Source organism: Paroedura picta, chromosome 10 (genome assembly GCF_049243985.1).
Source record: "Paroedura picta isolate Pp20150507F chromosome 10, Ppicta_v3.0, whole genome shotgun sequence".
Lineage (NCBI taxonomy): Eukaryota > Metazoa > Chordata > Lepidosauria > Squamata > Gekkonidae > Paroedura > Paroedura picta.
In genome coordinates, this window is record NC_135378.1 from 49,171,165 (window position 1) to 49,196,378 (window position 25,214).

Consider the following 25,214-nt stretch of genomic DNA (forward strand, 5'->3'; position numbering starts at 1 on the left):
GACAGCCTTCAAGAATGACACAAACAGTAACCCAAGCTCTAACTCTAAAGTTTGGCCTCCAGAATTTTACCATGAACAGCTTCTGAGTCTGAGTCTAACCTTAGTGGTAGCTTCTGGAGGAAGTCTACCTTTGTTTAAACCAAGAAGAAGAAACGAAGTGCCCTGTCTTTGGGAATGCCCTTTGCTTGGGAGGAGGGGGGGGGCACAGATGCTTAGAAAATAAATGGTGCTTGCCTTTCAACAGCAATTTCCATCTCTGCCATCAGAGGGCACTTTGACCACTGACTGTGCCACATCCCACTACCCAGTCTGTGTCATTAGTAAAAAGTATGCCTTGCTTCTCTCCACCATTGTTTACAATGGTAAGTCTTTGCTTCTCTATGTCACTGATTTCTGTACTAAAGGATGACAGTCTTCTAATGCTGACTGTAGGGAATCATAAATTAAATTACTTAATTTCTTTGGGACATATATATAGAATCATAGACAAATGGCCACTTCTATTGGAAATATGAAAAGAGATACTTTCTCAGCTCATCAGAATCACAGCATGCCGCAAGAGACCACAAAGGGCCATTCAGTCCAGCCCCTCACTTTCTGACAGCTTATAAGTTTATAATCAACCTATATCAACAACACATCTCCATCAATTCATCCTGCCCCTCTCTTTATCCAGCTTTCTTAGACATTAGTAGGCTCTGAGAATGGAGAGCCATTGCAATGCTTCTCTTTCACTTCCAAGTTCTTCTTGGTTTTAAGTGCAGGTGATGCTTCAGGGTGGATCGAATCCAGCCGCTGTTCACACTGGAAAGTTGTTAGGAAAACTGTCCTGTAGTTGGTGTTCATCCAGCCATAGAGGATGGGATTGGCAAAGGTCGAGCACATCGCGATGACATGAAAGAGCGTGTAGATCAGTTTGTACTCAGCAAGATCTAACACTCTGCTGTAAATGTCACTGACGAGTTGAAAGATGTGAAAAGGCAACCAGCAGAGTGCAAACACCAGCACCACACAGACCAGCATCTTGGTGGTCTTCTGACGCCTCTGATGGTAGTGATCGTTCCCTGACCCGGGACTGACGTGATTCTTTAGCTTACTCCAAATGCGGATGTAGGCATAGCTGATGATCACCAGGGGCAGGACATATTGGATCAGGAGCATGGAGACACTGTAGATGGTGCCGTAATTCACGTTCCCTTCTCTCTGCCAGCTTTCTGCACAGACCACCATCTTGACATCCTGACTGATGTCAATGGAGAAATACTCCCGGAAGATGGCCAAGGGACTGGCCAACAGAGCACTGCCGGCCCAGACCACCCCGATGATCAGGAAGCTGATTTGCTTAGAGATTTTGCTCTCCAAGTGATACACAATGCACCGGTGCCGATCCAAGGCTATCACAGTCAATGTTACTATCGAGACCTGCACAGCGAGACCTTGGGCATAAGGCACCAGGTAGCACAGTACTGGACCAAGTTTCCACTCCCCCTGCAGAGTATAAACTAAAGTGAAAGGCAGGCAGAGTGTGTTCACCAGTAGATCAGCCACAGCCAAGTTGGCAATGAAGAAGTTAGTCACCGTGCGCATACTCTTGAATTTGATCACGACGTGGATCACCAGGGTGTTGCCCAACAACCCTAGCAAGATAATCGTACTGTAGGCACAGATGAGGACGATCTGCACCTCCACCATCTTGGTGCTGTCCTTCAGCCCTCGCTCAGAGTCATCGGGGAGATCACTGTAGGGGATGGTGAAGCCCAGCAAGTTCATTTGGGCGTACAGCTCCATTTTGGATAAGCTCGTCTGGTTCCCTTCAGTCTTTGCTCCTCCCATTGGCCCCATGCTCTTAGAAGCTCAATTCAGAACATGTGGCCAAGATTTTCCTGCAAGAGATATCAAGAAATATAGATGTATAAATATAAATATATATTAAAGCAACAGAAATGTGAAGTGCTAAACAGAAATAGGGAGGGCAATGAATTAGTCTAGTTAGGTTGTTAAGAAATTGAACGGGAAAGTCCTGGATTCAAATGGCACCTTAGACATGAATATTCAAGGTGGCCAGTATCTGTCAGTCTCAGTTCCTCATTTCTAATATGACCATAATAATAATATTGGCCTTCCAGAGCAATTGTTGTGAAGAGCTCTCTGCACATTGAGAAACTGCACAAATAATCTGACAAAGGGATTTTTGATCCTTGAAAGCTTAGACTCCAAAAATTTTGTTGGTTTCTCAGGTGCTGTTGGACAAGCCTTTTTCTCACCAAATAAAGTTACTGATTATGAATAGGACTTTTGCAAAATTCAATATGCTCGTCAAGAAAGCTTCTGTCAAGAAAAACAAAATTGTAAATAAAATATTAACCAAAAATGCAAATAGGACCCTGATGTAATCAGCTGCATTCCTTCCAGTGTATATTTGCATTTTATTTAAACGTTGTATACTGCTTCACAGTGAAAAACCCACAAGTTTCTAAAGGTATTTGCAGCAAAAGTACCCGAAATCATATGCAACTTTAAACACCAAAAGTTAAATATATAAAAGCCAGGGTTCATGGAGCTATTCGATTCATCAACTAAACCAACACAGATCAAAAGTACAGCATTGGCATAATACATGCACCAGAATCTCAGTGAGACACATTGTGATCTTTGGATTTTCTGAAACCAAAACAGGCTGTAGCCAAACATGCTTCATGAAGCCAGAGGCAGTCTTGCTGCTGCCTAGAAGGTCCTCCTGTTACACCCATCAGACTTCTAGTGGTGATAGAAGATGGAGCAGGGCCCCTTCCAATCACCTGAGTCTACACATGGCCATTTCTTTATTCCTGTTAATCCAGGTCTGAGTCACAGCTGATTGTCTCCAGGCAAATACAGGAGTGAATAAGTGTTGGTACAAGTGCAAGAGAGGAAATAGTTGGCATTCTGGTATAGCCTAGTCAAGTCCTTCCCAATTTTTACCAAGCCAGTTCAGAAGCATATTATTTCTAGCCCATGCCCTAAAACATGCCCAGGTACAAGAGATGCCGAGAGTTCTGGGAGAAACACTCATAAAAATTCTGAATACTTATGTCATCTGAAGACATGAAACAAAAGACAAAGAAAAGTCATGATATTTGCATGAGGGGATTGGTCATTTTGTCCCATTTCAGAGTAGAGAGACTGTTGGGCAATATACAAATCTTTCAATTAAATTCAGATTCACAGAGGAACCATTAGGAATGGCAGGGCACTCAGAATTTCCAGAAGTAAAATTATATGCTCTTGTTCAGGCAGGTTCCCTGGAGAGAAGGTTAAAAAAAAATCTAACTACTGTTGTAAATTAACATGCAGCCTAATAGCTAGGAAAATTCTTCCTTTCCACAAACTGCTTGTCTCTTGGAGCAAGTAGTGCTATGAACATGTGATATACGTGTTCAATGAGACAAACTAATCAAGGCTTTGGGAGGAAGTTCTTATGCATTTCTAAGCTACATTAAGAGAGGCTATCATAGATTAATTGTTGCGTACATGTCATTGCTCAGATAACTATTGACTATTAAGTGTGAACTGCAAAATCATTGGATGACAAATGCCGGTTTTTAATGTCAATGTTTTCCTACATCTGCAGAATGTTTGGAGAATTTCCCCTTTAAATTAACATCCACTGAGGAAAACTTTGAAGACTGGGGCAGCCAAATCATTTCAGCTCTGGCTGAAACCATTGTGGAAATATTTCCAGGCTACTCAAGCCAATCCAGTTCCACATCATCACCACAGTTGTACAGCTACACAAGGCAATGTTCCATCAAAGAAATCCATCTGAATCCATCCTTGAATTTCTACAAAACATTTATTCCAACGATCTGTCTGTACATACAAATTACTATAAGTGAATTTCACAAGCCAGATAAAATCAGAAATTTAGGCTCAGTCAATGTTTCACATATTCAAAGAAATCTACCCAACAGCCATGCTTAGGTAGGGATTATTTCTGAAATGGCTCTTTTTGTTTTAGACCAAAAGGCCCATAGTTAAAAGGACAATTCAATATGGATGAGGTTAACTGAATAAAAAAGCAGATCATGAATTTTAAACCGACGTAACTGCATCTCTTGTATTTGTCCCTTGTTAGCTTTTCCTGACCATTTCATTCTTTCCTGTGTTGTATCCCCCATTTTGTAACTGGGATTTCAATCTCGGCTGAAGCTTTTGTGCTCTGTACATTTTGATTATATGGGAAACAAGAGTATTACTTAAAAAGGAATCTGTAATAGTCCCCTTGAAATATTTATCAGCAAATAACATGCTGCTCCTTTGTACCTTACCTTACACAATTTATGTAAGATCTTTCTTTACACTTTCATGGTCTGTTTACTCATTCATTCACACTGTTAACATTTACCCTAATAAAGCATTACTACTTCAGAGTATCTGTTTGCGGTAAACATTTAGCTGTGTTTGTATTGATATCTCTAACCCACAGCTACAAAAGTCAATGGAGGAGTTTATGTTTAGATCAATGGCACAAAACTTCAGCACAATTGTCCTTCAGTCTGTCATGAACTAGGCATCATGTTCAACAGCCTACAACATGCAAATAACTGCCTTTTTTATTCCTAATAATGGCCATTTTGTCAGATGGCTTGAAGAATTTCACCTTCCAGATTTTCAGCTGCTGCTAGCTATATTCCTCTGGTTTTCTCTGACAACATTGACCATTCCTAACCACTGTGCGCAACATCTCCCCTTTCAAATAGGTCAAGCTTCCATCTCCTCAACAGGCCATTCCTGATGCTAAAACTGTGAGTGACATCCTAGACATTTTAGAACTTTTAGAAGTCAACAGAAGAGGACACAGCTCTGCCTCAGCACCTCCTATTCCTTTAAACTGACCACTGGAAAAAAACAGATGATGATCTGACAAATGGTTACATCTTTTAACACGCAAGAAATCTGAAACATAAACCTACTGCAATCGAATGGAATTAATATGTGGAGCATTTTTTCCCCCTTTAAAGCTCAGAATAAAGAACCAACCACTTCCAGCAGCATAAATGGCACCTTACGATAAACATTAAAGGAACATAAATCATGTTCAGTGCCATAGGACGTTTCTACAATACATTAACTTTGAAATTAAATCAAGAGATCATTTAAAAATAACCAGACGTGCAATAAAGAGATGGGAATACCAGAGCATCTTATTTGTCTCTTGAGAAATTTATATGCAGGTCAAGAAGCAACAGTGAGAACTGAACATGGAATCACTGATTGGTTCAAAATTGAGAAAGGAGTTCGGCAAGGCTGTATACTGTCGCCTTGCCTATTTAACTTGTATGCAGAGCACATCATGAGAAAGGCGGGATTAGAGGAGTCACAAATCGGGATCAAGATTGCAGGGAGAAATATCAAAAACCTCAGATATGCAGATGATACCACTCTAATGGCAGAAAGTGAAGAGGAATTAAAGAGCCTGTTGATGCAGGTGAAGGAGGAGAGTGCAAAAGTTGGCTTGAAACTCAACATCAAGAAAACAAAGATCATGGCATCCGGCCCTCTCAATTCCTGGCAAATAGATGTGGAAGAAATGGAGGTCGTGACAGATTTTATTTTCCTGGGCTCCAAGATCACTGCAGATGGGGACTGCAGCAAAGAAATTAAAAGACGCTTGCTCCTGGAGAGGAAAGCTATGGAAAATCTAGACAGCATCCTAAAAAGCAGAGACATCACCCTGCCAACAAAAGTGCGTTTAGTCAAGGCTATGGTATTCCCAGTTGCAATGTATGGCTGCGAAAGTTGGACCATAAGGAAGGCAGAGCGTCAAAGAATTGAGGCTTTTGAACTCTGGTGCTGGAGAAGACTCTTGAGAGTCCCTTGGACTGCAAGGCGAACAAACCGGTCAGTCCTAGAGGAGATCAGCCCTGACTGCTCCTTAGAAGGCCAGATCCTGAAGATGAAACTCAAATACTTTGGCCACCTCATGAGAAGGAAGGACTCCCTGGAGAAGAGCCTAATGCTGGGAGCGATCGAGGGCAAAAGAAGAAGGGGATGACAGAGAACAAGGTGGTTGGATGGAGTCACTGAAGCAGTAGGTGCAAACTTAAATGGACTTAAATGGGAATGGTAGAGAAGGCCTGGAGGATCATTGTCCATGGGGTCGCGATGGGTCGGACACAACTTTGCACCTAACAACAACAAGACGAGCAATAGGGGGGGGCACACAAATCTTTTCTATTTGGACATTTGGAATAATTTACAGAACTTTTCAAGGAATGACAAAAAAAGAAAGTACAACCAGATCCTTCTCTATGATGCAAGAATTAATAAACCTTAAATGACGCATCTACTTTTTTCATTTAATAAAGGCAGTAACAGAGGGGATTATCTAAGAAAAGGTGAAATGATATTTCTAGTTTATATTAAACATTTTGTTGAAATGTTCCAGTTTAGCTATCTAAAATCCAAGATGCATCGGGCTGCCAGACCCAGACTGGGAAACTCCTGGAGATTGGATCAGGAGCCTGGGGAGGACGAGGGAGCTCAGTGGGGGACAGGGCCCTAGAGCCCAAGCTTCAAAGCGTTTTCTCCAAGGGAAGTGATCTCCATAACCTGGAAATGAAATATAATTCCAGGGGATCCCCGGGTCCCCCTGGAGGCTGGCATCCCGACATGGAGGCAAAGACACTGGCAAGCTTCATCACATGGTTTGCCGTCGCAAGTAAGCATCACGCAGCACTATGTTCCGAGGAGCCACCCTTTGTGTCAGATGAACAACTCCTCCAAACAGTTCCTCTGAATGAAAATCTTAGTCATTGCTTTCTGACCATTCTCTACAGCTTTTCTTGACAAGTTATTTCACCTAACTTTCTCTACCATTTAAGAGGAAAACATGTATTGATAAGATAAACAAACGCTAACTTCATGCTCAATGAGGAGTTTATTATAGTATATACCTATATTCGACTCCCATGCGGGGCTCCCAGCTATGCTCCATCCAAGGGCTGTCCTCACCTGCTTTGCTTCAGCAATCCTGCAGCATCAGATGCTCCAGAGCCATTTTAAAGGCCACGTGTGACAGATAAAGAGTGCCTTCTCATTCTGCTGGTGGTGTGAGAATGGGGGAGGCGTTCCTTTTTATAAAAGCCACCCGTAGAGCACTATTAGCAAGATCTGAATGGAGTTGCCGTAATTCAACCATATCAATAAATCAAAGATACCTCCCCCAAGGTAAATCAATAGTCATGGAGCCTTGCTATGCTTACTGTGAAAAGCATAAATATTTTAGCTTGGAAATCTATAATACCATTCAGATTGAACTGCCAAACATCTCTGCTGCCTGGGGAACACAGCCACAGATATTCTTAATGCACACATTTACTTGTGCATTGATTGGCCTGCTTTCAAACTGGCATGACATACTAAGACATTGTCTTTCTCCCTGACCTCCTTGCACACCAAAGCTGCACAAAAGTTTGATAAAGGCATTCCAGTAATGCTGCCCCTGTTTCATTAATGAGGACATATTGCTTTCTCCTTCTCGGGTCTTCATGTTTTGCCCTTTGGGGGAAAAAAGGCAACAGAAGTAATTTTAAGGAGCCAAATGATAAGAAAAGGCAACATCAAATCTGGAGAACCGCTCCCCACTCCTTCACTTGCTGGGTGACCATGGACATCTGGAGAGTCACAGTTTGGCCACCCCTAGATAGCACCCCCCCCCCCAATCCCATGATAGGATTTTTTTTCTGAGCAATATTAGAGTTAATTTACCTGGAAATTTTAATTCAAATTAGATTTTATATTGTATCTTAGAATTTTCCAGGATTTTAATTGCATTGTGATCCCCGAGTCTGCTGAGAAAGAACAGAATGAAAGTTCAGATAAAAAATAAATTTAAATCTCTTGTGAAGTAGGTCAATCTTGCTCATACCCCAGCCTTCCCGCATCGATTCCCAAAGACAATATGGCTGAACACCCAAGCTACTGGGATCATCTTACTAATATAATGAATGTAAAGCACTTTGAACTCTGAAAGTATGCTATAAATGCCCAGCATTAATGTGCAAAACAGGGGCCCTCTTATGTAGCACCTTGATTCCTGGAGAGTGGAAACTGGGGGCTAGTTTCGGTGGATCCTGAGTCTGATTCTGCAGCCACCCAACAGGGTAGAGAAGTCACAGCCTCCATGGACTGTATGCTGTGGCACAGTATTTGTTACTGCAGATTCAAGGCAGAAATGCAGCCTGCATCCTGCCAAAGATGACTTTCTGTGGGAGCACAGCCCTCCTGCTATTCCAAAGGCACCAAGTTAGTGCAAGGGAGTAAAAATAAACGTGGCTTATTTTTCCTAGGGACTCTCGGTTTCATGCATGGGCACAGTCATATAGTTAAGTGGCCGATTTCCTTAACTGATGAACATCCTGCTGTTTTGATGCATGGGTCGACCATGTGTCCAGTGCGTGGCCAACTGCCACAGTCTGCCCATACTCCCAGTTTCTTCTTGCTCTGGGCCACCATCTGTTGCTGCCCCGTCCCATTGTTTGTAGGGCCATTTCAGCTTGTCTGGCTAGAATAAGGCTTCAAGGTTATTTAAAACGGTAACTATTTTGTCCCTCTCCTTAGACTTTGGTTTAACCCAAGTACCACACTAAGTAGTCAGAAAGCTTTAATACGAGGGATGCTCCTTTGGAATGTTTTCACAACTGATCTGAAAACTGAGCTTTCATTTCCCACTGGGACATTGCCAACAAATCCAGCTGTTTTGCATTACCTTGGTGGAGGCTCTTCAGGTCCTAAAGATGATATCTCTGAACATGTTGGGGAAGGTGCATCTCTATGGCAACAATGGCGGGGGTCTTAGGGCCAAGAATGCACTTTACATTGACGAGATCAGTTGACAACTGGGGGGGGGGCACAAAAGTGGTTGGAATGCAGCTACATACCCACCTTTTGGCATTCCTGAGGTAAAAGTACTGAGCTTCTCCGGAGGGTGTCATGCCAAGGGTGCAACTGAAGACTTGCAGGGCAATGAAATGAGATGGTGGAGAATCTATGATTGCAGCTCTGCTTTAAAAAAAACCCTTCTGACAGCAGCCGGGGAAAGAGGATGGGGTGATTACGGTCCAAGCTCTGGTGTTGGGGAGGAAGGCTCACCACCCCCACCCCCACCCCACCCCGGTCTTGCCAGTTTAAATTGCTTCTCCCCCTGGGAGAAAGGGGGGGTTCAAAATTAGAGAACCAATATAAGAAAAAGGATAAAGCTCCCTCCCCCTTCAGCACTAGGCATCTGGACACACCTGCCCCACCACAGAGCTGCTTGACCCCCCCCCCCCCTTTCATCGAAAGTGCAGGAAATCTGCTGCTGGCACATTGACACAGAGAGGGATATTGGACACTTCAGGCCAGTCTCTGACTGAGGGTCTCTCCCTTACTTCATAGGGTTGTTGGGAGAGCAACTGGAGGGGATTCAGAAATGCCACCCTGAGACCAATGGAAGAAGGGGGGATTGGTTTCAACAGGGTGTTCTGACGAGTAACTCTGCTGGGGCCTGGAGCATAGAAACATGCCAATGATACACACACTGCTAGAATAGAGATCTAAATAATCCCCACATTCCTCCCAACAGCAACATCAAAAGGGGGGCATGGAGGAGTTTTCCAGCCAAACCCTGCTTTCTTTTCTGTCTGCTCATTGCTTCTGGCAGGTGATCAGCTGAAATCCTTTCTTTGCTACACTCTGCAGGGGTCCTTCCCTCTGGGGAAGCATTTTTGGTCAGTGCAGGAGGGGCAGAGACAAAAGTGCCTTTGGTTAGCAGATGCTGAAAATGAGCCCTCTGGAGGGTATCTGGGGGGGGGGGGGTTGCTGCAAAGAATCCCTTTCAGGATCCTCCATCTTCCCCTTTCCTCCCCCCACCAACTGGAGCTTGGGATTGCCAGCCTTCTTTGGGATCCTTCAACTAACTACTCTAGAGGAGTTCTGCACATTTCAGCAGAACTCCTGCTTGAAACATTTATCAAGGTTCTTGCTACACATTTCAACTGCATGAGAATAAGCAGCCCACCCAAATGTCACACATCACCGCATCACCTTTACTTCAGAGGCAAGCCTGTTGCATTCATACTTTCCAATAAAGAAACTTAGGAATGCCTCCGTATACATTCTTCAAAGGAAGACAAGCTGCCGGCGGGGAAGCTAAGCTGTCGAGAAAGGAAAGGGTTACGCGGAAAGGCTTCAGTTTCTACATGCCAAACTATCTCATCCATTATTAACAAAACCAGCCCGTTCTTAAAAGGCATTCCATGCACCCCAGAGCATCTGGACTTGCCATAGGTTTAATGCATGCCACGCGCCCGTCCGAAACCGAGCTGTCCCATCATTACCTGCAGCCCCCCTTAAGAAGGATTTTTTTTGGGGGGGGGGGAGTGCAAGGAGCGGCGTACCTGCGAGAAGCCCCTCTCCGGCGGGCTGCCGGGCTGGCCGGGACCCAACGGGAGACCTGCCTGCGGTTCCCTCCGGGTGGGCGAGGAAGTCAGCCGGCGACCAGGCAGGCGCCGCCACCGCCCATCACGGAGGTCTCGCAGGCAGAGAACTCGCACTCCGCAGCTACGAGTCTTCCGCCGACTCCGGGCACGACGGCTCCGGCCGCGGGGTGCCCTCGCCGGGGGTGGCAGGCTGCCTGCTGGGCGCGCTCCTCCCTCCCGGGAACTCGAGGGGCCGCCTAGCTCGCACACCAACGGGGCGGACCGATCGACGCGGCGGAGTCCCCGGCCGGGGGCCAAGGCAGCGGCCAGCAGTGGCGCCGAGGAGCGGGGGAAGAAGCCGGAGACCCGGGGGACGCAGCCGGAGACCCGGGGGACGGGAGGAGCCGGGAGAAGCCCGTTCTCTCGGGCGCTTACCGCGTCCTCCGCCCTTCTTTGGCTCCCCAGCCCGACGAGAGCTTCCCTCCACGCTCGGAGCGGCGCCCCGTCCCCGGCTGGCCAGGCGGGCAGCAGCAGGAGCAAAGCGGCCGGGCGCCGAGTGAGGCAGGGCTTTGGGGCGGCGGGCGGCAGCAGCACGTGGCGGGGCGCGCCCAGCCAGGCGGGAGGTGGCCCAGCCCGTCGGGGGGGCGGGGCTTCAGGGCCTCCCGCTCTTCGGGGCCGCCCTCTGCCGCCGGACTCCGGGCACGGCCGCCTCTGAGCGCGGGCAGAGAGCGCCACCGGCCCCCACCAGCAGGTCCTCCGGGCGGCCCCGAGCGCGCTTCGCAGAACCCGCCCGGCCCTTCCCTTCCCTTCCCTTCCTTTCCCTGGGGCTGCCTGGCGGGGGGCTCGCTTGCGAGCGCGAACAAGACGGCTGGAGATTCGAGAGACCGAGTGGGAAGAAAACCCTTCCTCCGTCAGCGGGACACTCGCGCCGCTTGACGCCCAGAAGACCGACACTGAAAGCACAAAGCCAAGCTACAAGCGCTAGGGTTGCCAACTCTCTCTTGACAGATGCCGGGAGGTTTGGGGAGTAGAGCCTGGGGTGGGTCTCGTGTAAAGAGGGGGGGAGGTTTGGGGAGTAGAGCCTGGGGTGGGTCTCGTGTAAAGAGGGGGGGGGATCGCCTCAGTAGGATCTAATCAGGGTCCAGCCTCCAAAACATCTTTTTCCTCCAGGGGAACAGGCGATCTTCAGCCCCCAGCTGGAATATGGCAACCATAAAAGGTCACATTTTTAAAGGGATGAGTTTTGTTTACCCCATAGCCTCAAATCCATCCTAGCAGTCCAGGGTGGTGGCTTGGCTGCCTGTTGTTGGGGGCATCACTTCCTTTAAAGGAAGCCCCAAAAGAAGCAAAGGGGTCGCCAGGAAAAGGCAGATGGTTCCGTCAGCCTTTCTGGGGCTGCAGTGCTTGGGACCTGTTCCCCTTAAGGAAGAATGGCTCTGAAGTGCAGTCCCAAGCGTGCCCTTTGGAAGAACAGGCAGCCTCCCTTCTGTGGTTCAGGCTTTACAGAGTACCTGCAGGCCAGCCAGGTGTAAAAGAGCTCTCGCTAATTCACATTTTGCGCTCCCCCCCCCCTCGATCAGTGTGTGAGTTGAACTTTATATCTGAAGCATGAAAGGGATTTTTGAAGAAACCAAAGATCCTTTCAGCTATTTGTGAAGAGAACTTTGAAGGTCAGGGTGGGCCCTGAGGCTAAACAAGCTGCACAGGAGGAGGAAGTGGAGCTATTGGTGTTTATAAGTTTTGATTTCCACCGATTTCAGCTAACCCAGCAAAGGAAGAGTTAACATGAATTCTGTTGTTCACAACAGGAGCTTTTTGAAAAGAAATACTGAAAAGTGAAGGTAAATTTATAAATATAACTTGGCCATGCTGTGATTATTATTATTTTCAGCGGGAGAGATGAGATGAGCCTTAATTCTTGCACACCTAATCTTATAAAGAACCAATAATTCTCATCCTGGTAGGAAGGTATCTTTTTATCCCCCCCCCCCCAAAAAAAAACAACAACAACAGAAGATGCTACCATTCTTTGCCACACATCTAGCCTGGGAAGGTAAAGAATCTTCATCTCGTTGCAATATTTTACATCAATATCATGATCTCTGTGTCTCTATATCTTCCCAGTGAGCTTTGGCCAATGAACAGGGGGATTCTCTGTTCTAACTGCAGCAATCTTGTCAGTCACCTTTAGACATTGATGACTTGTGATGCCTGCTTACAGAGCTGAACTCAGCCCTCTGAAAGAGTGACACAGTTCAGTCCAAAATCCAGGGCACCTAGTCCCGTGGCACCTTTAAGACTAATCAGGGAATAAGTTTCCATGTGCATGCACACTTCTTCAGATACAACAGCTCATACCCTGAATAAAACTTGGTTGGTCTGAAAGGTGCCAGTAGACTCAAACTTTGTTCTGCTGCATCAGATCAACACAGCTGGAGCTATAATTCTGTCCTCCACAAACCATCCTTCCCAATGCTTTCTCCCTGCAGGTGGGAAAGAAACCTGTTTGGGTGACACTGAACCAAATGAACACCTCCCCAGACACACTTGCCCAGCAGTCCTCCCATTCAGTCTAAAGCCACTATGGCCGTTTTGCATAAAAATAATGGATTGGGAAAGAACAATCACTGGACTGCACACAATCTGTAGGCTGGCCTTCCGTCTTTAATGTACAGTTCTTAGCAAACAGTGCAGTCTAAGCCCGTTGTTTTTCATCACTGATTTCAACATGCTTAGAATGGAATAATTCTGCCTAGGATTGGACTGTTAAAACATTAGGACAGCAGTCATCTACCTTTTGAGGCCTGGGACCCACTTTTTATCCGTTAGGAGCCATCAGGAGATACAGCTAAGGCCAGGAGATGCCAGGAAATGTGGTTTGCTAGGTATGAGGGTTCTAGGCCATACAGGGCTTCCTTCTGCATTGGATCAGAAGTTAATGGGTTAACATTGCAGTTGACGCAGCACTGGCCTTACATGTTCTGAGTGGCTGACACCACGGGGAAGTCTCATGTGATTACGTTTCCCTGTGTACTGAAGTGTTGCCATAGATTAGCAGGATTTTGCTGGGCCAGAAATATAATAAGTGGCAACACAGGGTCCTGTGGTGAAGAGATATAAGAATCAAAATATAAATAACTATAAACTTGCCCAGGAGAGTGTTTGCTGGGACACATACAGGGTAAAATTTAACAATGCATATTTCCTGATTCCTTGTTTGTACTTACCTCAGCTTTTATGTTTTAAAAATATTTTATTCAAATTCACAATACACAGAAAGTCTCCCATGCCTGTCTGTTCTACTGTGATGTACTAGTTAAGAAACCCACGTTAATGAAAAAAATTAATGAGTGGTTTCCAAGTAGTCTCCAGCATAGCCTCCAGCACAGACCTAAATGAGCAGTTCGCTTCAACAGAACAACTAGAGCCAATATAGAGCCAGCCCAAATGTTCAGATGTCCAATAGTATCATCCACTGGTAGGGATGGTTATGCAACCATCACATTACTTTGGCCTCTGCTGCAGACTTCAGTGGGTTCACCCAGGCCCAGATCCTATCTCCCCCATCCCACTCCTCTTTTTAATCTCCTGCTGGGAACCCCAATGGAGTGGAGTAGCAGGAACGGAAATTGTGAAGGGAGGGAAAACTCTGTGCGTGTGGGGGGGGGGGGAGGTGGCTAGCCCCACCAACCCCCTGACATGCAGCTGGAATCTGCACAGGCTCTAGCCTACTGTCAGCTCTTGGCCTTCCCATCATACACCATTTCTGCCTTCAGTCAGACCTAGTAACTTGCAACCCATCTTCCTGCTATATCTGTGTTATAAAGGCAATCCCAATGGAACAGATTTCATCACGTGACACAGTGCTGAAGCTTTATCATTTCGAGAATAGACAGAAACAGACGTATGATCCAGACTTATTATGCCTCAAACAGCAGGCAAATGTACTTTGAAAAGCTTCGTTCTGCATCAGCACTGAGAAGTACCTTCGTATCAGCATATTCTTAGATTTACTTTAACTAATGAATATTTATTTGCAAATAGCAATTGAAAGGACAACAGAATAAGCCCTATTCATTGAAGTAAATTTTTCCAGATAATTGCTTGAAGATTATCTTACATCGCATGATCAAAAATACCTGCTTTTCTCTGTATGCATTTTTAATTAATCATTTGCATTCCTGCTACCTTGTTGGATGCTCAAAGAGCTGGTAAAATTTTGTGTGTGCCATCAAAACGGTTAGCAATTATTTTGAAAGGGAGGTGGGTAGGAAATAAATTATCTGCAAACAAAAAGTAGTATTGCATTTAAATCATTTTATACAAATGCTTGCAAACAATATGTACATTTCCCCCCAAGAATCTAGACGTACCAATCATCTTGACCCTGATGCTTCATACTAAAATCATATTAGGTTTTTGTTTCCAGCTGGCAGCAGTTATTTCCATGCTTCTGAAATGACCCTGGGTATAGGGCTATGTAAAGCAATCCTAAATTGAATTACTCCCTTATATTGCAGTTAGTTTGTTTAGAACAGTATAACTGTGGTTAAGATAGGGTTACCAGCCTCAAGAGCAGTCAGGAGTTATAGACTCCACCCTCCAGGGGAACCAGGGTTTTCAGCCCAGAATTACAACTGCTTTCAAGATTGCTGCTTTGAGGAGTGAACTCTATTATACCCTGCCGAGATGGTTTCCCTCCCCAAACCTCGCTCTCCTAAGGCTCCAGCCCCAAATCTCAAGGAATCTCCCAACCTGGAGCTGGCAACCCTAAGGGGAACAGGTCTCTGTGGTTGGGAGATTTGTTGTCATTTCAGGAATTCTCTGAGCCCCACCTGGGGGCTGGCAAACCTAAAGAAAGCAGGAAGAGGGGAGAAACTCTGGGGGTTTCAAGAAAGGGAAAGATGGCATAGTGGGGGTGGGGGAGATGAGCTGCCTCCTACAGGTTCCCACTTAATAATAACCATAATAATCACTTCGGCTCTGAAACATGGGCAGCTTTCCCCAACACTATTCCTATATCATGAAGGAGTACATTTTTCTCAGCAGAGTGATCGTCATTCAGATGTATAACCCTGGTCCCTAATTATTGCTGATTTCAAACCGAAATTGACAATTCACATAATCCTTCCATGTGCCTTTGATGCTGAAAAATTGCCTGTAATCATGGACAGGTTCTTAAAAGAAAAATAAACTCGCATTTCAGATTACTGTGGGAGATTATCTGTCTTGTTTGATAGAAGACCAGGATTACAGTTGTGTGACTACCACATAACCAACCGCTGCAAAACGGGACTTTCTTTGTAGGCACGTTTCCTTAGGCTGTAGCTCTTTACTTGTTCCTGTAAACCTGATTTAATCAAATGTGCCCATTTCCTATCCAATGCTGTGTGTGATTTAAAAAGCAGCTTCCTGGTTTTTAGCATCATTTTCCATGTTTAAGCTGCTGTACTCCTCAAAGGGTCACATTCATCCTCTCAGTCAAAGTGTTTCTTTACTTGGTCATATTTTCTCCCAGAGTAACTTTTGTGTAACACCAATTGACTGTAACGAATGCTGCTTACTGTTAGGCAGTATTGAGGGGTAAATCCTGAATGAGCAGATTCTTTTATGTCCTTTGAGGGTAATGCTTCCTTTGTAAATACTAAGGCAAAACATCATCTCTTCAGCAACCCTGTTCTTGTTATTGCTCTGGAACTATGTTGCACTTACCCAGCTTCACTCTGGCCCTAAAATACCACAAGTACACAATCTAAACATGAATATGGTAATTCCTTCACATCCCAGGTCCAATCACTCTCCTGAGGCTGCAAACTAATGGTGTGCACCAGTCAAGCTACAACCAAGTGACACCTATTTAGGAGCCAATTTATACTAAATTTTTATATGAAGCTTTGTCACTATACAACTCATGGTTTCTCCCAAAATAAGAAGTGTAGTTTGGTGAACATGCCAAGAACTTCCTGAACTTCACAGGGGCTCCTTGGAAAATGAAATGACTGTTAAACCAGTTTGAGTAGCCAGTGTAAGTTTGCCCTGGACAGAAAGAATCACTCCTCAGATTAGATACCTCTTAACCGGTGCTACATTAGAACGATTGTTCAGGAGGGGCTGTAAAGGAGAGAAGCCATGTGGGAAGGCAGTGCATGCAGAAGATCCCAGCTTCAGTCCTGATATTTTCTGCTAAGAGGGTCAGGTAGTAGGTAATGAACGTGAAAGGCTTCTGCTTGAGACCCTGGAGGGCTACTCACAATCAGAGTAGACAATACTGATCTCAAAAGAACAGTGATTCAGTCTAAGCCACTTTTGGGTGTTTGTGCATATGTTTATTTGTGTTCAGATACTGTCTGTGGAACCAGCATGGCTATGTTTTGCTTCATTGTTTAGAAATCACTATTGTTCCAGCCCAGTTGTGTGCCACACATTGTTTTTGTTGTAAAAAGAATAAAGCTAGTACAAGAGGCTTCTTCAGCATTATTGTTCATTACTTAGCAAATCAGGCTATCACAACAAAACTGGTTTTAATTCAAAAATCAATTGCTTAAGTAAATCTAAAATAAACAACAAAAAATGAAAGTGCCTTTGGATGCAGCTTTAATGGTTTGTCCAAGAACCTTGCTTTGTATCTTACATTGCATTGCTAAAATGTACTTAAGAAAGGGCTTTTATTGTCTCATATTTATTATATGCAAACTTACACAGAATTTTAATAAGAATACAGAGGGATTAGGTGCCAACTGGAATTGAATGAGAGTGAGGCATGTTACTGAATGAGTCCTTTTGAAAATCAAATCATTTCCTGCTTTGCAAGCTTTTGTTTAACACATGCTCGGTTTTGCATTATTCTGTGCTATTCAACAGTTTAGAAAAAGTGTTTCATAGAATGAGTTAGAAAGAAGCGTATATTCTTTGTTGAAAACCCATTCCCTAGGTATTCTTCTTCATCCAAATCCTTGAGCACAAGACAAAGTCTTATGCATTTGGAAGAAGACATGCAAAACCAAAAAGCATATCTTATCGAAGAAATTCCACCCGTTCACTGAACAGCCTGGGCAGATACAATGTGGTGGCCTGGTTCAGGCTGGACGGGCTGTGGGCAGAATCACTGCCTGGAGGAAAGGAGAGGTGTGCTGCCCCCACCCAACGGCATTGAAGCTTAAGAATACAAGAGGGGAAAGGGTTCGAAGGAACAAGTCTTTCTTTCTTTCTTTCTTTCTTTCTTTCTTTCTTTCTTTCTTTCTTTCTTTCTTTTTGAGCATTCTGCTCAGAACGACTTTCCTCAGGAAGCTGCTTGCCACCCAAAATGTTAGCGCACTGTACAACACAACATGGGTGGCTGTTGGGAGAGGCACAGCATCACCTCAGAGGACATCAGGAGATGCAATGATTCTGCCTGTGACAGGAGGGGGGGAGCTTGGGCATGGGGATGTTGCTTTTGCAGCCGCCGCTATGGAATCTCTGTTGCTGCAAAATGTTCTTGTCCCTCCTTCATCTAGTTAAAACCCTGAGAGACATTGTCCAATTCCTTTAAATAAGAGGGGAGCTCTCAAGCCCACTGGAACTCAAAGCAGAGGTGGGCCGCAGTCCAGAACACCCACTGTTTAAAAAGCCATGCACAAGTCCCTGCCTGTTGTGTTGATAATAGAGCCTGCAGCTCACAGATCAAGACGCAGTGGTGTAACTCTCTGTGCCACATTCAAACTGAAGTACAGACTTCTTCTTCCAACCCCTTTGAGTGGCTCACCTCCCCTGAGTCCAGCAGAGAGAAGTCTCTGAGGAATAGGGAATGCTTATTGCACCTCAAGCTCCAACTTAAAGGCAATTCCCCTCCTTCCCCAAGTAAAAAATCACTAAACAAATCTAATAGACTCCAAAGCTCTGTAGTAATGCAGGTGCACAAACTGGGCTCATATTGTTTGTTTCTGGCCTGCCCACTCAGATGATGCATGTCTGCATGGTGGAGGTAGGGTTCAAGATGGCTAGCTTGTGAACACAGATGGGCAGCAGCCACCAATCTGCCTCTTTTACAAACTGTAGGTCTTGCTGTGCCTTAGCCCCACCAGTTGGTGGAAAGGTAAGCTGACTGGTGTGTTGCCCAGCAACAGTGGCAGTATCTCAGCTTGCCATGGGCATAGATCCCCTCCCCTGGGAGCCCATCCACTGTGCCACAAACAGACATGGAAGACAGGAAGAGAACTGGCACAAATGAGAGGTGTGAGAAAAACAGGTTTCTGAGGGGAGAATGGGGAGTTTGAATGTATTGGGGAGAACAACCAACTGGAAGTAAAATGAGTCAGGGAAGAGACTGGGGAATAACTGAGAGGAAACCATGTGGGAAATCTGTAAGAAACAATGTTTTGGGTAGACTTAAGAAAGCTTTATCTGGTGTCATTGCTTCATGGGAACCTAAAAAGATCCCTGCCGGATTACATCAAGATTTGTTTAGTTCTGTATTCACTTTCTAAGAGCTGCCAGTTAGACCCCTCTTGAAGGATATGTAATTCAGAATAGGGCATTCAGTGGCCCTTCAGGGTCTCAGGTAGAGGTTTTTCATATCACCCACTGTCTGATGCTTTTTTAGAAAACTGGAGATGCTGGGGATAAAACCAGGGACCTCCTGCATGTCAAGCAGATGTTCTGCCACTGAAGAATGGGCTTTAAGGAGGTGGAGCAAAAAATTCTAGTGGGGGTGGCTTATCAGAATGGGTGGCATCTGGAGCACTCTCTTTGAATGGGCAAGGAGGAAATAGTGGAGGGAATGTCTATCTTCAGGGCAAAGGAAAAATCTGTTGTGCCTGTTGATAGTGACTAAGAAGGAAGGAAAGAAAAGGGGAAGGTGCAGTACAAGTGTATATAACTGTGCAAATAATGAAGAACTAAACATGCACATCACAGAGTGTGCAGTTCATACAAAAACAGCAATGAACCCTAAGTATAAAAATGGCAATGATGTATAACTGTACGCCCGTCTTCCCATTTGACTCTCAATCAATTTACAAATTGCACTCCAAGAAAGGGAGAAAGGCTCAAAAGAGCTTTAAGTAGCACATGCAAGCTTATGGACACACTGTTGTGAGAAACAAATGTGAACTGGGTGCAAATGACAAGATGCCTTGCTATTGAATTGCTCATTCCCTATCCACAGAGAAAAGAAAAATATTTATTTGTATATTTATTTTTTTCATTTAGTCCTTGGAGGAAGCCAACCTATAAGTCTTAATTATCTTAATAATAAATAATAAATCTTAATTAATAGTAGTAATAATATAGATCCTGCCTTCCCAAAAGAAGCTCACCTCATTTTCCTCTCCTCTTCATCCTTGTGTCAACCCTGTGACATAGGTTACGTGAGGAGATGTGACTGGCGTAAGGCCTCCCAGCAAGCTTAGATGGAAACATGGAAATTTGAACCTGGGACTTCCAGATCCTAGGCCAGCACTTAACCACTACATCAACTTCAGCAACCATAGAAGAAGACGAAGAAGAGCTGGTTCTTATATGCTACTTTTCCCTACCTGAAGGAGGCTCAGAGCAGCTTACAGTCACCTTCCCATTCATCTCCCCACAATAGACACCCTGTGGGGTGGGTGAGGCTGAGAGAGCCCTGATATCGCTGCTCGGTCAGAACAGTTTTATCAGTGCCGTGGCAAGCCCAAGGTCACCCAGCTGGTTGCATGTGGGGGAGCGCAGAATCGAACCTGGCATGCCAGATTAGAAGTCCGCACTCCTAACCACTACACCAAACTGGCTCATACCACACATGGCACAAATGAATGAATTGCCTTCCACCCAGGAAAAAGTTGGGTTCCTGTTTTGACAGCACCACCCTGAGATTGTGAGACCAAATTTAAGAAGCTATTTGTTGCACTCCGACTGTGTAGTTTATAAGACAGACACAGAATGTAGTACTCAGCTGAGAAGAGCTGCAAAATGACACATGATTTAGATCCCACTCTCTGGGCAACTCCATGTTTGGGCGTTGCCATGGGTTTTGACTCTGCCAGGAATCCCTTGGTCTTTGAATTATTTGAATTTACCAATCAGGTATAGGTTATGAGTACTGGGTGCCTGAATCAGCATGCCTACCGCTCTCAAATACTCCTTAGATGGAAATGACTTCTTCATCTACCTTCAGGGCTCCTTTACCTGGAAGAGCAGAAGCAGCAGCAGGAGAAGAGTTGGGTTTTATACCCCACTTTTCACTATCCAAAGAAGCCTCAGTGGCTTACAATCACCTTCCCTCCCTCTCCCCACAACATACAAACCTGTGAGGTAGGTGAGGCTGAGAGAGCTCTGACAGCACATTAAAGCATTGTGCCAGCTGTGTTGCCTAGACAAAAAACCCAGAACATAATCTTTTGAGAGAGATGTATTTGGAAAGAGTTGCCTATAGTTTGTATATGCATTTGAATGTCTTGAAGTTTTAGTTGACTTTCTCATTTACAGAAGACCAACGGTTGCAGGAAACCTGCCCTTTGTAGCTGGACTATGATGAATTGTTTTATAAAACCTATTAGAACCCAGCATATTCAGTCCTCAGATGGAGTTTAAACAAGCTGCACTTCAAAGTAATTTCAACTCATTTAATTTTGATTGCCTCTCAGCAGGTACTAAATGACAAAGGGTATTTTCTTCCCAAAAGATTTTGGCTGTAATTATCAAGGACAGTTTTTGTGTTTACTTGGTTTGATTTTGTGATTTAAAGTAGTTAGAAGAAAATTAAAGGATTCTGTCAAAAATTCCTGGACATGTCACTTTAAATCAATATTGAAACAAGGCCCGTTTGAAAAGATGGAGATAGTAGCCAATTAGAAACACTCCTGCTTATTATTTATTTTGTTTTGTTTAATTGAAAACATTTTTACGTCACCTATTCACATGATCAGGACCCCGAGGTAGCATACAGAGAAACATTTGAACAAGTAAAACAACATTTAAAACGATAAAACAATTCAATAAAAGCACACCAACAAGCATTACCAGAACCAGGGAGGAGGGCCACTAATGGTTATTAAGGATATGCCCAAATGAATTTTAAAGTCTGCAACTGCCGGTGGAAAACACTGAAAGAGGGAGACAAAGAAATCTCCCTGGCACCAGAACACCATTTCAGGATTCCAACTTTCAATTCAGCAATCAAGTATGGAGATCTGAATACAAAATCCAGAAGATGATTCCTGATGGGCGGAAGGGAGGGCACACACATGTACTATTGTGACATTGTACTGTTGTCATTCGGAATGACCTCATGAACTACCCAGACCCTGTGCTCACTGGTTCGAACAGTTACCTTTGTGTGGTGGGCATGGCACCTCACTTGGTGACCCTGCTGCAATACTGGGGGAGACCACTCAGAAGCTACTGGAAAAAGAGACATTTGGTTGGGAATTTGCAGCAGAGTACACATCAGCTTATCATTGTCAACAGCTGTCTTCTCATTAATCAACGTTTCAGCTATCAGATACGTCTTAATTTCCATCTCAATCATTTCTGTCATCCTCAGCATACATTTTACAGCACTCTTTCCCAGCTCCGCTCCCCAAGAAACAAGGAATTACCCACTCGCCCACCCTCTCCCGCATACAGCAGATGTGAGGGGGAGACATTGCAAACACAATGGTATTTTCATACTGCCACCACTGCCAAGAGCATTGTGGTATCCCACGCAAAGGGCTGTCAAAACAAACTGCTTTTCCCTAAGTCAAGTAACTATTTTCTTTCTCTCAAGAAAAAAATAATGGTAAAACAACAATACCAGTAAAAGGGAGAAGTGCTCCAGGCAGCCTTTTTCCACACAATAATTCTCAAGTGACAGCAAGCCCCAATTAATGAGCCAATCTTGCAGCATTTCAGCAGTTTGCATGATTATTTATAACCACTTGTAAAGTGGGAGGAGACTGTGACCGGTGTCTTCATGTAGATGCTTGGGAAGAGCACGGATGGTCAGGAGGCACTGGTGCTTTCTGTTAGTATGGCCAAGAATGTGATGTGTTGGTTCGTGGGTTTCTTGACAAATGGGGCAGGGAGCAGAGTGGCCCTCTTTCACCTGCCAAGCACTGAATATAGTTGCAAGTGTTGCAGGGCAATCCACTGATTGCACCCATATAGGAGGGATTCCCTGTGCCTGAAGCATGGGCAGAAAAAAAGAGCATCTTGAGCATCTCAGTGGATGGAGATTCTTATCCAATGGCCTTTGTTGGCACTGTTTTCCAGTGCAGGACTCCTTTCATGCATTGACTGATAGTTTAAGACTTACCAAAGTGTAATCTGAAATTTTGGTCTAAACAACTGTAAAATAAAAATTGATTGATTGACTTATCAAACGAAGTGATAAGGATGTATGACAATGCCCAGCTTCCACAAGCCCAAGGAACTGAATCAAAACAGATAAAAGTCAATGCATATACTATTATTTCCATTGGCTTCTTCTTATGCTATCTTTCTAATGTGATCATGTTCTCAGAACAAAAAGAATCACTGGTGGATGCACCTTCACCCATGAAATGATACCAGATTTAACCTACTTGATCCAGACAATTGTTCCTGAGTTCTGTTATTTCTGATTTCTTTCTGAAGTCCACAGTCCTGTGGTGCCTAAAAAAAGAAGCAATCTAAATGTAAACACTTTCAGTGGTATTTTATTATTTTAATCACAGGCTTTATTTAGATTGAGTTAACAGAAATACATATTAATAGCAAACTGTTTCCTTGCACACCCTTGTTAGTCCTTCTGTACACTCTTCATATTTGTTTCTGACCCCAGCCTCTGCCCTTGTATTCCCAGGGCCATGGTAACTTTGGGTCCTGATGAGTGCAGTAAAACCTCTCCCTCCTCTAGAGATTCATAGCCTATGTTTCTGGCTGGTGATCCAGCTGAGCTAAACAGTTTGCACCTAGATATGCATCAAACAAAAGTAAATACAGTATCATTTGTGAGATCAAATTGCAAGTGTCTATTTTGTATTCATGATCCACTTGGTAACTGCGACATTTCAAACGAGAATGTTTTATAGTTGCAGACCGGAGTCCTTTCCTTTGGGATTAAATTAATGAAGCACAAAACAACTGTATTGTAAAATATGTTTATTACATGCAAAGAGACATTTATTTCTGAGAAACTCTCGCAGCCTATAAGCAGTAGTAATACACGGTCTTTTCCCCCCTCTTGTAATTACATTTCACTACCATTTCAAATGGATTTGTATAAATAATATTTAAAAAAATTATGTTGGTTCTTTCCCCACATCTAATTGCATCTTGAGCATCCTGACAGGCTTTCTTCTGAGCAGCAGTGAGAGTTGCATCAGGCTGAAGACAGATGGGCCATCTGTAAAGCTGTGAGTGCAGGTTCTTCCACTGCAGTGCCTGCTGGACGAGGCGTTGCTTCTCCCATAAGAGACGTGGGCTGTTTGCCTTTTTTCGTTTTCAGCAGGAAATATACACACACCTTTCAACAATGACATCATTTACAAGAACGTTGGAAGCTGCTCCTGGAAATCTTTCTTACATTGCTGAAAATACTCCACAAATGTACTCCCAGTTGTACACACAAATATTCATTATAAAGGCTAATACCAGATTTTAGATTTTCTTCCCTCATATTGACATTAATTTGCCATTTTATAATTCTGTCCTCAATCCATTGCCCGTTGTTATTTTATATTATTAAGCATATGTTGTCTTCAAATTTCCCTTTAAATGTTGTCCAGCTTGTGTTAGCTTTGTAAGTACTTTATATATATTTCTGTACAAATCCTATCAGCACCTTGTGATGAGTCAAAGAGCACCTTGCCAATCGCTCCACCAAGAAATTCTTACTATTTCTCAAAACACACCTCATCTTGCAGTGTGTAGATATGCAACCCAAACTACATTTGTGGGCAATGTTTTTTTTTAAGTGGCCTTTCCCTGAAACATGGCAGGAAGGCCAGAACTCTTAGACCCAATAGTGGTCACCAATGAATGATTAGCTAGATTTGAGCCTTCTAACACCTTAAGAGACCAACAAGGTTCATCAGATACTCCTAAAATCTCGTTGGCTTCTAGGCACTACTGGATTCAAATCTAGCTCTTCCACCACAGACCAACACAATCACCCTCCTGAAATACTGACTAATTATTCCTTAAAGAACACATAATGACATCCTTTTCCAATGGTATAAAACATAGAAACCAGAATCATAACCAGCCAATCCCACGCAAGGATTTTAAGATTCAAGACAAGAATGACTCTGTCATTTTCCATCTCCTGTTTCCTTCCTTCTGTTCCATTTTCTGCAGGCAGCTCAAGGTTAATATTGGGAATCCAAGTCCAGTAGCACCTTCAAGATGAGTTTCAGGCTATAAACTGTAGGAATGGAGAAAGCAAAACCCCAGAGAGGCAACTAATTAGATGAGTTTAAGGAATTAGAAGCTAGAGTGGTTTTAGTGCTCTTTCATCTGCCACACACTTGCACTTGATCTTAGCCAAAGGGCCGAAAAGCAATGTGCATTAACATTCTCTTTTCTACTATCATCCCCCCCCCAAATTTGCATCTCCCATACCTCCCTTTCACACCCAAATAAACACCTTAACCCTAATCCTTAAAATTTATTATTTTTTAGGGAAATAATGATTTTATTTAAAATATACCTTTCAACATACATAGCATTTTCCCTAAAGCTTAACCATTACAATGAGTACCACTATAACCTTACCTACCCCTATGACTAACAGTATAGCCTGTGATTATAGGTATAACTAACAGTAACTAATAATACTACCTCACACTAGCT

General features: G+C 44.0%; 1 protein-coding gene across 3 annotated transcripts; it reads right to left on the reverse strand.

Annotated features, from left to right (window-relative positions):
• Nucleotides 1–279: 279 nt before the first annotated feature.
• On the reverse strand, nt 280–11,229 carry NPY2R (neuropeptide Y receptor Y2). Of its 3 annotated transcripts, XM_077300043.1 has the most exons (3): nt 8,926–9,108; nt 7,750–7,829; nt 280–1,883 (listed from the first exon to the last, which is right to left on the reverse strand). In XM_077300043.1, exon 3 carries the CDS (start codon nt 1,840–1,842, stop codon nt 682–684), a length of 1,161 nt encoding a protein of 386 aa, XP_077156158.1. In that variant the 5' UTR covers nt 1,843–1,883; nt 7,750–7,829; nt 8,926–9,108; the 3' UTR covers nt 280–681. The 3 variants fall into 3 exon arrangements, with proteins under 3 accessions (XP_077156158.1, XP_077156156.1, XP_077156157.1); XM_077300041.1 differs by lacking the exons at nt 7,750–7,829; nt 8,926–9,108 and adding an exon at nt 10,875–11,229; XM_077300042.1 differs by lacking the exons at nt 7,750–7,829; nt 8,926–9,108 and adding an exon at nt 10,419–10,864.
• Nucleotides 11,230–25,214: the final 13,985 nt, after the last annotated feature.

Excerpts from the sequence above, each read along its gene's own strand:
- NPY2R (XM_077300041.1), bottom strand. The coding sequence starts at position 1,842 with ATGGGGCCAATGGGAGGAGCAAAGACTGAAGGGAACCAGACGAGCTTA.